Here is a 13,330-nt window from a genome sequence, read left to right on the forward strand (position 1 = left end):
ATAGTCCGGCTGAAAAGGTCAAAAGGCCTCCCTCACCCAGTCTCTCTCGATCCGGCCCGCCACGCAGCAGGTGGGCAGATGTATCCGCCGCCAAGACCTGGACAAATCTCACCCCATGAACCATGAATGATAATGGCAGTAAAATTAAAACGGTTTTGACCCTAGGAACTTACTGAAAAGTTTGGATACTCCTGGTCAATATGATGGGTACTGAGGAAGGGGCGGCTACATGGTCTGGGGCCTAGGGCGGCCAAGACTGCAAATCCGCCTCTGGAGGGCAACTATCATGCTGTTAATCTTATCAGCATAATATAATTTTGGAGGAAAGTTGAAACACAACCAGTATCAGTGTTTAACCTGGACCTTTCAAATGTAAAACAGATTGTCGTTGAAAAGCCATTTGTTGACAAAGTTACATTTGAATTTCTGCAAAACAACTGGGCTTTATGAATTTGGTTTGTTGACTCATCTCAGATAATGAATTAAAATTGAAAGACATGATTAAAACTCAACAAAGAGAAAGAAAAAAGCAATCTGATATTTCAAAGAATATTAAAAAATATTTAGGTATGTATTTTCTTGGCATCAGCAACACCAGAATTGGCTGCGCTGCTTGCTGTTCCTCCATTACCCTTGCTGGTACTTGTGCTTGTGGATTTACTAAGTACTGCCCCCTTTTTGTTTTTGGTTTTTCCAGATTTAGAGTCGGCGCTTGCAACACCACCTCCGCTTGTGGCAGCGTTACTTGCAGCAGTTCCAGAACTTCCAGCTGGAGCCGAGCCACCACTTCCAGATGTTGCTGTACTTGTCGCAGTGGCTGCTGCTGAAGATCCTGGTTTTACAACAGTCTCAGTTTTGGTGATGGCTTTTGCGACAGTGGCTCCACTCTTCTTAGTCAAAGTCGATGCTGTGCTTTTGGCTTTTGCTTCAGCGTTTCCAGCTGCGCTAGTGCTTGCGGCAGTTGCAACAGCTTGGACTTGTTGATCAGCTTTTTTACCACTCTTGCTGATGACTTTGCTGTCCGCCTTTGTCACAAGATCTCCTGTTTTGTTTGTCTTTACAATGCTTTTGCTCATAGTCTTAACTTCGACATCATCAAGTTTGCTCTTTGGGTCACTGCCCATTTCCAAGACCTTGCTTGTTGTCTTGGAAATCACATTTCCTTTCTTTGTGACTCTAGTAATAGTTTTACTCTCTACTTTAGTGTCTTCATCGCCAGATGTTGTTACTGTTTCAGTGATGGATGCACCATTCTTCTTTGTTTTGACCGAGGTCTTTGATTTGGCATTATCATTTGCACCGTTGTCTTTTGGGACAGCGACTGGATCTTTTTGAGCGTCAACATCTAAATTGGCTTCTACAGGTTCAGCTCCTAGAGTTTGATTAACTCTTTTTGGAGGAGGGTCGGTGACAGTTGGTGGAGAATCAGGAAATTGGCCTCGATCGGTTTCAAGAAATCGGTCCCGTTCAGTAGTTTCAGGATCTGGATCTGTTGCAAGAACTGGCACCGGTTCAGTAGTACCAGGATCTGGATCGGTTGCAAGAACTGGCTTCGGGTCAGTAGTTACAGGATCTGGATCGGTTGCAATAATTGGCACCGGTTCACTAGTGGCAGGGTCTGGATCGGTTGCAAGAACTGGCACCGGTTCAGTAGTACCAGGATCTGGATCGGTTGCAAGAACTGGCTTCGATTTGGTAATGACAGGATCTGACTCGGAAGCAAAAACTGGCTTCGGGTCTGTAGTGACAGGATCTGACTCGGATGCAAAAACTGGCTTCGAGTCAGTAACGACTGGAGCCGGTTCTATTGCCGGTTCTGCACTGATTGGTATGATTCCTTGAGGATAAGCGATGGCGCCCTGAAAAACAAATACATGTAAGTTTGGGTGTATTAAAGAGACATGACTATATATGAAAGTAGTTGGATAGGATTCTAAGGTCACTTTACATTGTTCTGAGATATGAGGTGTCAAAGTTTGTAAAGACGATTTCTCACTATCCATTTACCCATTTCTGATTTTGAGTTTAAATCTTGTTGGAGATTAAATTTTAAAGTAAAAATTTTAAATAGGACGTATACTTAACATCATATGAGAAATGGTCTGTGCAAACTTTGACATCTCAGAACATAGTAAGGCGGAGTCAGAATCCCTTCAAGCAAAGCGACGAATTACAATGCGCCGATGTTAGATCCTTTTGAAATTAATGGAAGCTTGATGTTAGAACTTCGTCGTATGTAGCTACAGAAAGAAAACACAGATGAGTAAAAACAAATGCCGCCAACGGGAATTGAACCAGTAAAAAATAATAATGTATTATGATTTCACGAAACTGGAAAGGGTTAATAGGAAAACACAGTGAAAACGTTTTTGTAATGGACAACGTAAAATTAATTAAACAATATACTTACTTGATGGGTCAGAGCAGCAACCAAAAAGGTCACCACAATATTTGAAAAGATCATTTTGCAGAGTCCGTAGAATTACTGCTGTCGTCTCAAAACATAATTATTTTCTGAAGTTTTTCTTTTTCTTCCAACTGTCCTTTATTTGGCGTTCTTCCAACAATAGCTGTTGTGTTATATTTGTTGAATGGCCACTTGTTTCAACGTCAATAACGTTTAGTATTGTTCCCGTGCCATTATTTGCATTGGAATCTAAATTAATATTGACATTTGCAAATACTTCGTCCAGTTTCTTTGCTTTGCTGTGGTTTTTAATTTTTGCAATGTTTGTTAAATTGTTATTTTGAACATTATTATTAATTTTTATCTAACTAACTAACTAACCATCACGCCGTTTCGCCGCAGGGGTAGGCAGAGAGAATGGACCGCCAAACGACTCGATCTTGGCACACACTTCTTGCCTCATTCACATTCATACATCGTCTTCTATTATTCTGACTCTTGACATGACCCGACTCAAGTATCTGATTCACTTGACCTGCCATGTCTTCGTCGGGCTTCCCCGACTTCTGGTACCATTCACATTTACATTCTTTCTTCGCTCATTCGCTCTACATGCCCAAACCATCTTGGCGTCCCTTTCTTGATATTAATCATTACGCTTACATCAGCCGTGCAATCTTTGAGGATATCCACATTTCTCGCACGATCATCCATGGTTTTACCACACATACGCCTCAAGGATCTTATTTTTTACAGCATTAAGTCTACTTTCATCCTTTCTCTGCCAGTTCCATGACTCACTTCCGTACATCAGGGTAGGTACCAGCACCTTATTGTGGACTGCTAGCTTCGCTTCTTTGGACAATTTTTTGTTAGACTATAGACGTGCCTCGTATGTGGAACAAGCTATCGACACATGCGTTACATCCTTCATACGATCCGGGCCTCTTCAAGATCTGCATTAATAAATCCTTTCCTGCAGCCGCTACCTTAACCTGCCTCACAACACTGCCCAACTGAATGGCGGTATAGTTCCACTTTCTTTGCACTGTTGACGGGGGCGCTCTTGTGAGAGAAAAAACAGACCCAAATTTGTTGCGAATTTCGCCAGGTAATTGAAAAATAAAATATTACAGTAAAATTATATATTTTTTTATATTTAAAATCATAATGTCAACTTAAACCTAAATAATATAACTACAATATATTGAGTATTGGTTCTCTGTCCATAGCTAATTTGGACTTGGTGGATTGCAGTACTAAATATGCACAGATCCTAGAATAGACTTAAGTTTAATGGGTATATCCTATTTAGGACTTAAGCGTAAGCGTAGATCCTGCTTTGGACTTAAGCGCCATGGATTGATCCTACTTTAGACTTCTAATACACATTATAAACATAAATTCTACTATATACTTGAGTGTAAAACATAGATCCTACTTTAAACTTATGTGTAAAACATAGATCCTGCTTTAGACCAAAATGTCAAAACATAGATCTTACTTCAAACTTAAGTGTAAAACATACACTTAAGTGTCAAAACATAGATCTTATTTTAAACTTAAGTGTAAAAAATACACTTAAGTGTCAAAACATAGATCCTACTTTAAACTTAAGTGTAAAACATAGATCCTACTTTAGACCAAAGTGTCAAAACATAGATCTTACTTTAAACTTAAGTGTAAAACATACACTTAAGTGTCAAAACATAGATCCTACTTTAAACTTAAGTGTAAAACATACACTTAAGTGTCAAAACATAGATCCTACTTTAAACTTAAGTGTAAAACATAGATCCTACTTTAAACTTAAGCGACAAAAATAGATCCTGCTTAGACTTAAGTGTCAAAGATTGTACTTTAGACTTCTAATACATACGTAAATCCTGCTACAGATAGACTTGAGTGTAATGCGTAAATCCTGTTTTAGACTTAAGTGAATGCGTATATTCAGTTTTAGACTTAAGTACCAAACATATATCCTGAAATCCTAAAGTGACTAACAAAGATACTGCTTTAAATCAAAGTGTCAAACATAGATCCTACTATAGACATAAGTGTCAAACATAGACTAGATAGATGATTTAGACAAGTACCACACATGATCGTCCATTAAACTTAAGCGCAATGTACAGATCCTGTTTTAGACTTAAGTCGTAATGTAATGAAGTAGTTTAATGCGTAGATCCATAACGTAAGTGCCACGGATTGATCGCGCTTCAGACTTAAGTACAGTTTGTGTTCCGCTACTGATTAGGCCACACCTCACTCTCAATCCAGGGTATGAAGCTGGAGATTCTGGTGTAGACAGCGGGAAGGGCGGATCCACAACCAAAGCCGAAGCTGGTCACGGCGAGGAGATTGAAGACGCACCGGTTCGTCGTGGAACTCACTACGAGAGGGCCGCCACTATCTCCCTGGAATAGAAACAGAATTCAAGTTACACAGCAAGCTCTTAAAATAATGGGGATCTTTTTGTTTCTGCAGCTAACCCCTGGGGTCTATTGATATTTTGTTGTCAAGTTACTTTAAAAGATCAGTCAGAATCATTATTTGTCAATCTTTATTAGAGTATGGTATCATAGCATGGGGAGGAGCAAACGCTGCCGCCATTGATCCAATATCTAAAGCTCAGAAACTTATTATTATTATTATTATGTAATGAGCAGGCAGCATTCTGCTGATGCGCTCATATCTGATTTCACAACAAGTTTGCCAGCAATTGAGTTGTTTTAAGTTTGAACTAAGTCCTTTCTTCTCTCCAAATGTGAATCCAATAGAGCTTTGAATTGATTTATATTTGTTGCATCGATGACATGTTGTGGGAGTTTGTTCCAAGCATCCACTACTCTATTTGCAAGGAAGTGTTTTCTAGGATTTGGTAATGTGAAGATTTGTTGGATGCTAGGGCAACTGTAATGTCCAGATAAAAGTCTCGATCAAGTCACCCCTTTCTCTTCTTTCTTGTAAGGTTGGTAATCTTAGTTCCTTGAGTGTATCTTGGTATCGTAGATCTTTCAGAGCTCTTGGTATTTTGTCTCTGTACTCTCTCTAACAGATTTATATCCTTTGCGAAGTAAGGACTCCATATTTGGAAAGCATATTCCAGGAGAGGTCGCACATATGTTTTATATATTTTTAACATCATGTCCGGTGTTAGGTCAAGGAAGGTTTTCCTGATTAGATATGTTAGTGAATTTGCTCTTTTCACAATTCCAGCGATGTGTGGTTCCCATTTCAAGTCCTGTGATATGGTAACTCCTAAGTCTTGTTGTAATGTCACTGCTTTTAGAGGTGTTCCATTAAGTTTGTAGGCAAGTGTAGGGTTAGTTAAGATTATCCTCAAACTACCAATCACAAGCAGCTCAGATGAAATCTTTAGGAAAATCTGTGTTATGGACATTAGGCAACTTTATGCCAAAAACATACTAGCATACCTCTTCAAACACAAAACTACTTTTGACAATGTCCAAACTGCTCGCGATACTAGAACCAAAGGACATAATCTCTTACAAATCTTTCGCTAAAACAACTTTTGGCCAGAGAAATTTTAGATATTTTGCAACAAGGTTATATAATGCTCTCCCATTAGCCATTAGACTGAACGAATTTTTTTCGAAATATAAAACAGACATCAAGTCTTGGATCATCAGCCAAGACGGATCCAAGATCAAAAATTTTATAAAAATTCCCTCATAAGTATGTACTAGATGCTGATTGACCAATTTATCATTTATTATTATTATTTATTCTTTTTTATCATTTTCACATTGTTATTTATGTTATGAAATATTATATGTATCAAATAATATGTAAACATTACTTTATGTACTCAATACGTCCGTCTCGACACAGGTTTATCCTAGTGAGACACACATCGAAAAAAAACCTGTAAAAAATCTTTATTGTTAATAAAAAAAAATCAAAATTATTTATAAGAAATATATAAAAAAACACATTCAACCCTTCGATTAGCAATGTGGCCTGGCCAGGCCATATAAGAGGTGTGGGCTATCAAACTAGTTTTAGATAAAGGCAGGTGTGCAAATAGTGCTTATGATTGTGTCAAAATGTTGTATATGTATTTTTTTTTTATATATTAACTCCACACAGGAGGCCCTGAAGGAAATAATTTCCCTCAGGGCCTATGTCATCTTTGGGGATGCTATGTGGAGGGTCTTTTTGTGGAGAGGAAGGAGTAAACATGGGTCTTGAAGAGTCCCATGTTGTAGGAGGGAGGAAACACAGAGGCCGGCAGTTCGTTCCACAGCCGAGCTGTTGAACTTAAGAAGGAATCGTAGAAGCGACCCGTTCTCATGTGACAAATGTCAACCGTGTACAAATGTTGGGCGCGCGTTTGGCGTGTATCCCGACTACGCACCGGTGCCGAAGGGATCAATGACGCTAGTTCCTCAGAGCATCTTCCATTGTAATACCGATAGAACAAGGACAGCATACCTACCTGACGCCTGTGCTCTAAAGATTGCAGTCCGTTTGTGAAGATTGGGGAATCTATCAAACGGACCGCCCGTTTCTGCACACAGTATGTATGTTTTATATGTGAACATAACAGACAAACACACTGTTTGCACATAGAGAACCAACGATGGCAAGTTTTTTTTCCATCAGAATTATGGCTAAGTCGAGTGACGTGTTGCAGGATATACTGTTCGGCCAGTAAAGCGATATTTGTTACATAAATCCAACTCGTACACCTTGATTAGCTTCACGATCAAGCATCTGGAAATTTTCCCGTGTAAATTTGACCAAATCTTGATGCCATACGCAATGGTCTGCCCAGGCCATGTGGTAAAGTCGTTATTTATGTCTTAAATACAAACACAAGCTTATAGGCAATAGCACTATTCATCGCAGCTCGCCGAGTTGTAAAGTAAATTGATACCGCTGGCCAAAAAGTCAACAGAAAAAAAAGAAATCATTTTTGAAAAAAATATGGCCTGGCCAGGCCATATTGCCCATCGGAGGGTTAACTACACAAATGTCACAACTTTGACAAATCTTTCACAACACAAAAGCAATAGCAGTCAATGACTTTTTGGAATATATTATAATTATTTGGATAACTTTTGTATGAAAACTGAAAGCGCTCTGTTTTCTTTTTCTAACACTGTTTAAATCACATATCTCGACATAATAGAAAATGAGATAGCATGACTTTTATGAGTCCGTGTCAGGCTAGGAGGAATAACTCCCAAAGAGACGACAAATCATCAAATTTCAACGTTGATTTCCGGGTTCTGTGAAAGTCCTATTCAAGTTCTGTTATTATATTAGCATAGGGTAGTTGCTTGACAGAACTGAAATAAAAACAGAACTTGAAAAAATCTTTCACATAACCTGAAAATTGACTTTGAAATTTGAAGAATTGTTCAAATTCTCCGAAACAACCCGTCCTAAGAGAAATATTGTTAACAGACAACAGACAAACGTAGAGTCTTGTTTGGCGATATAAAATTTTCAAATGGAAAAAAGCCTATTTTTTTTAGGTTCTCTATGACATGTGATGTAGATGAGGGCAGTTAGGACTCTTGTGCGATGATCAGAGACATCTAAAATGATAGACTTGCCCTTACATAATCTTCGTATCATTTTGAAGAGCTGGAGCCAAACCCCGTGACCATATTTTGGCACCAGGAGAGTCCGAGAACGCTTTGAATAAACTACGACATCAGTTGTACGTTGACCGCTGAAGAGTGCACATCGAAATAATCAGACCTTGAGCAGAAAACGAAAGTTTGCAAAGCAGTCCGTTGTAGAACTTTTCTGCGCGGGGTCCAAATGTACACTTTTAACTGAACCACCTACAAATTTCATTGCGTAATGATGCAAAAATGAGTGAGGTGTGTATATTTTTTTATTTATAGAGCGGAGATGGTTTACATATAGTTCCCGTGAGCAGTTAGGCCATAGGCCCATTGTGTTATCTCTCATTTTACCTCATTCCTTTAACAACAACCCAGTCCCTTTAATAAAGTTCACCAGGGTTGTCATTGGATATGTGGCTATGTCTTCTGGTTCTACTGTATGTCTCCCCAGGTATCTGCGCCTAGTTCCCAACAGAGCAGAGGACATTGGCACCATAGGTGAATTGGAGTCTCTTCATCCTCTTCACATTTCCTGCATCTGTTGGTGTTTTCCACTCTCATGTGTCTCCTAAGATGGCAGTGTCCTGTTAGTAGTCCTACAAGTTCCATCAGCGAGTTCTTCTGGTTCTACAATGTGTCTTCCCAGGTCTCATCTCTCCTCTCCAATCACCCTTGGTTTCCTGAAGACCCCACAAAGGAAGAGAGCCTCATCTCTCCTCTCCACTCCCCTTTGGTTCCCTGAAGGCTCCACGAGGGAAGAGGACTTTGTCTTTCCTCTCCACTCCTCGGTTTCTTAAAGGCCCCATTGAGGGGCGTAAATTATTGGACATTTGTAAAGGTGTGTAACAAAATATTCGATTTTGGAAACAAGCCCAAATTTTTGTTTACCCAATTTGTAACGCAGCCAGCAATTTGTACGCTATTTTAAAATGGGCTTGTAATTCTTAAGCAGATTATATTTTCGAGGACTAAATGGCGAGGTGCCTGTATACTGTCACGATTCATTTATTGACCAATTAATTATCACACCATAGTTGCGCGTGAGGTTTTAAAATTGAATTGCCTTAAAATGTGAACCCTTCACCCCCCCTTTGCCCCTTGTCCCCTTTCCTCGACCCGGGCCCAAAGACAAGGTGCATTGTTATCGTTGCATCTTACCGCGAACATTCGTGTTTTTGTGAATACCCGCATATGTTGAACTCGGCTGTGACTGTTTTTTTGGAGCATCACAATCGTCCAGTGAAACGTTTTTACCCGCCGCAGTGAATGTCACTGTTTTGTTTTGTGTTAAGTGAGCGAATGTTAAAAGGGAATTGCCCTTAATTGTATGCAAGCTGATAAGTGTAAAGAACCAGCGGCTTATGGAGGACGAGACCAGGGTAAGTCTTTGGCCTTTCCCAATCATTTCCTCTTGCAAACACTAAGGCAAATTCAATTCGTTTTTGTTTGTCTTAGTCTTTATCGCACCACCGCATCCAACCCCCGCACAATTGCGAACGAAGGATTTGCGCACCTCCACACCATCTCCCCGCTCCGTGCAACATGGTTTGTTCCCCTTTCTCTGGGCCGGTCTATCAATACAAATGTCTATGGCGGTGATCAATCAAAAATAAAATAGTTTCTGGCCTTAGTGTCACTGATTATAATAGGAATAGGATTGGTCACCTGGCACGTGTCGTTGCGTCCTCCGCTCAGGTCACCAGCGCACAGCTGCGACGCAACAATGCCGTTCTTCAGCGACTTCATATTGGAGATCCTCTCATTGCAGCGGACGCTGTCTATCAAGTCCAGCTGTACCTTCATCAGCACGTCGGAAGTGTCCTCGGCTAGGGAAACGGACAGACTATAGCACGGACATGGTAACTGAGGACAATTTTGACATAGGTAATGACTTTTAAGGCGATGCACTACGTTGTGTAATATTTTAAATCGAGGCGCTATCAATAACAGCCCTTACGTAGATGGCGATAAGGTTTAAATTCCTGCTTAACACCATCCGCCTGTTTTGATTTATGCAAGAAAAAAACATGGCCAAAAAGTGCCTTTTGTTTTATTTTGTGGATGTTCAGGCATAAATATTTAATTTTTTTCCAATCATTTTATAAATAACTTAATTTGCCACATTATACAATAAAATCATAACCGAAAATGGGTTCATAAGTAGGAGATTTTGAACTTTAAAGCAGTTTTCATAAGCCTTTTACATTATTTTTTTCTGGGTTTATAAAAAGACTTATCTAAAAAATACTCGATTATTTCAAAGGCCAAGATGTATTCTACTCGCAGTATTTAATTAAAGCATCTGAAACATTTCTAGGTGACCAAATTTTCAAACCAAAAACACATGATTTTGCATTACTACGTATGGCATCGCCTTAACAGTGTTACATTAATCAGTGAAGATTTCGCTATATATAATATAACTGATAACAGAAAAACAAGATGATGTTAGCGAAATCGGAAAAAAACACATTACATATTAATTTTGGTTGTGTGTCGTGTCTGTCTGTAACTGTGGTTTGATGAACTCTAGAGTACTCCTCACAAGAGCGCTTTTATCTGTACAGTGTAAAGGCTATGTAGGAGAGCTATGACGCCACCTAGTTGGGCAGCGTTATGAGGCAGGTTAAGGTAGGGGCTGTAGGAAGGAATTTATCAATGCGGGTCTTGAAGAGGCCCGTATTATATGAAGGAGGAAAAACAGATACCAGCAGCTCGTTCCACATACGAACCGTCTTACACCGTCCTCAAGAAGCCAACATCAACTGTGAACGAATGTTAACTTTTCCCTTACTGTGTGTAACGGACGTACTGCTCCGTGATCGGGCGCGGTCGCCCCATATTAAAATCTTTTATTTGCCTTAACTTTGCCTGTCCTTAAATTAAATAAACTGGAGTAAATGTATGTAAAATTAAAATAAATCCTAAATGTATAAAATGTATGTAACTGAAATGTAAATGTAACTATGTATGAAAATGTAAAAAGTTATCAATAAATGAAACGTCGGAGCTTGGATAGAGGTATACGGGCAGAGAAGTATTGTTAGAGCTGGTACAATCATGAGAGCATTTAATTCGGGCACGATTATTAGAGTCGTGCTTATACGAGAGGGAACGTTCGGCCCCGGCCCGAAGCAAGGGGCCGTGCGCCGTCGTAGCGTGCGAGGTGATTCGCCGTCAGAACGTTCCCCAAGCGCGATTCTGAGGATCGTGTCTGAACAAAGAGAGGCCGTGGTCGCGTTCGACCACGAGCCCGAAATTACCGGCCGAGAGGCGGTAGCCAACCCGGCGGCGGGCCGCGGGCGCGTCACAAACACGGGCTTCGATTCCAGGAATCAAAGAGAAAGCGGGCCCGTGTGAGCGTCGCTCGGCCAGCGAAGGCCGCCGGGGTCCTATAAAACGGGCAACAGTCCCTTGAAAAGTTAGATATCCAGCAACCACCACCAGCTCTACACTTCTCTCTGCTCAGCCTTCTACCTCGCTCCGACTTCTGACTCTACTCGCCTTCTCTTCTTCTTCTGACCCTCGCCTCACCCCGGACCTCTCTGCCTCTACAACAAGACCCGGACTCTACGACAAGGACCAGAATCAGCATCGGACCAGCTACAACGGCTTCAGAGACGGCCCCGTTCTACCCCTCCACGCCACTGAAGGAAGACATCTCACGCCTCCACGGATTGGGATCACCGCCCTGTTTACAGTCTTGTGTGTCACACATTACGTCTGGCACACTGTGCTAAAAAAATCCACGCGTTCCGGTGCTGTGTAGTCAATACACATCTCAAAATAAGCGATTTAATATCGGAAAAATATGAATATTCATAGCTAATCGCTTATGTTTATTATATTTTATATCAAAAGTGATAATCATTGTAATTTAATTGCTGAAAACATGAAAAAACCATCGGCAGATGATAAAAAACATGCTAGGAGTCCATATCTAACAACGGCCCGCGACCGACTGGCGCTGGATGCTATGCAGTCGTAGGTATCGATGGTCTAAATTGAATACAACTGCGGACGTGTGGATTTCTCATGTTCCCGCATAGCGAACTAAAGCGGGACATCAGTAGCGTGTCATTTCCTCGCACACTCTTCGCGTAGCAGTATCACACAGTTGATTGTATTGGTTATTTGATCCCGATTTTTAACAAAAATCTCTGATTTTTAATTGAATTTGAAAACTATGTAAAATATTATTTTTTAATTCATTGCATAAATGTATAACGGAGGAATACCTAAAATCTGAACCCAGAATTTATTATATTTATAGAGTTATTAAAGTTATTAGAAGCAATGTGTAGTAAATACACACCACAGATAAGGAAAGGTTAATAACGAAAATTAATTTAATTGTCATTTTCAAATTTGAAGAAAAAACTATTTTGCAGATTAAAGTTCAGATATAGATGTTGAAATGACAAAACCATAAATATATATATGCACTTACATACATAAACTGTCAATTTACTCTGTAAAAGCCCGATAGGGCGTTAATGAATAATAAATAAATAAATAAATCAGTGTTAGTCATTATGAGAGCGATAGCGGAAGTGATATTGTCGTTCCTGTCAATCGGAGGTTGTGTGTTATTAGCGACAGCAACCATAGTGAGGATGACCTTGAAAATGTGACAATCAAATACGCAATTCTTGGAACTGCCGCCAAATGCTATGTTTGCAAAACGATCTTGTAAATAAATCTTGTACATTTTCCATATATCTTCTGTAATTGTCAATAAATATGTAGTATTCAATTTCTGTGCTTTTATTATCATAGTTTGAAACAAAGATATTAGAAGAACGAGATATGCTATGTTGGCCGCCGGACCGTAGCCGGAGTACTACCTAATTAGGGTACTTTGAACGGTATCGGGACGTGTACGCACAGAAATCTGTTGTATGTATTAGTGCGGATACCTTAGCGTAAGCGAAGGTGTGCAGTAGTATTGGTGAACAAAACCGGCGACACTGGGCAAAACAATTCCACACAGTATGAACTGCTCATAGCACATCTCGTTCTTCTAATATCTTTGGTTTGAAACCTTCTGAAGAGAATGTCGAAAAAATTAGTGTATTGTAACAGAAATGGCAACGGTTTTTCTTTTTTATATAAATTATCTATAAAAAAAGCACTTTTTTACTGGCATTTTCAGCATATTTTGACAGGAGAAATGGGACCCTTGAAGTAACAGCTTTTAAAATCATGAACTATTACATTGACAGCCCATACCTCTTGGAATGCTATAAATTGTTTGTACCGAACAACTACCGTCAGGGTCGACGCCACAACTCTGTATTCCACACGGAAGAACGGA

General features: G+C 39.9%; 2 protein-coding genes across 7 annotated transcripts in view; both read right to left on the reverse strand.

The window, feature by feature from the left end:
- Positions 1-516: 516 nt before the first annotated feature.
- LOC149415935 (uncharacterized) lies at positions 517-2,584 on the reverse strand. The gene is made up of 2 exons (XM_089641820.1): positions 2,411-2,584; positions 517-1,859 (listed from the first exon to the last, which is right to left on the reverse strand). Exons 1-2 carry the CDS (start codon positions 2,462-2,464, stop codon positions 564-566), a joined length of 1,350 nt encoding a protein of 449 aa, XP_089497946.1. The 5' UTR covers positions 2,465-2,584; the 3' UTR covers positions 517-563.
- A 959-nt stretch (positions 2,585-3,543) lies between these two features.
- Positions 3,544-13,330, reverse strand: part of LOC149415936 (trypsin-1-like) — a 33,066-nt gene continuing 23,279 nt past the window's right edge. For all 6 annotated transcript variants that reach the window (XM_089641511.1, XM_089641515.1, XM_089641516.1 and 3 more), the window contains exons 9-10: positions 9,679-9,839; positions 3,544-4,824 (exon numbers count right to left, since the gene is read on the reverse strand). In XM_089641511.1, the coding sequence (XP_089497637.1) occupies positions 4,654-4,824; positions 9,679-9,839 (332 nt within the window). In that variant the 3' untranslated portion in view covers positions 3,544-4,653. The remainder of the gene's footprint in view (positions 4,825-9,678; positions 9,840-13,330) is intronic.

Source organism: Hesperophylax consimilis, chromosome 17 (assembly GCF_061612785.1).
Source record: "Hesperophylax consimilis isolate HC1 chromosome 17, BYU_Hcon_1.0, whole genome shotgun sequence".
Classification (NCBI taxonomy): Eukaryota; Metazoa; Arthropoda; class Insecta; order Trichoptera; family Limnephilidae; genus Hesperophylax; species Hesperophylax consimilis.

What these genes read in the sequence shown, in the direction of transcription:
- LOC149415935 (XM_089641820.1), bottom strand. Translation starts at nt 2,464, where the DNA reads ATGATCTTTTCAAATATTGTGGTGACCTTTTTGGTTGCTGCTCTGACC. An exon ending in TTGCTGCTCTGACCCATCAA is followed by an intron (nt 1,860 to 2,410) that starts GTAAGTATATTG and finishes TTTGTTTTTCAG; the next exon opens with GGCGCCATCGCTTATCCTCA.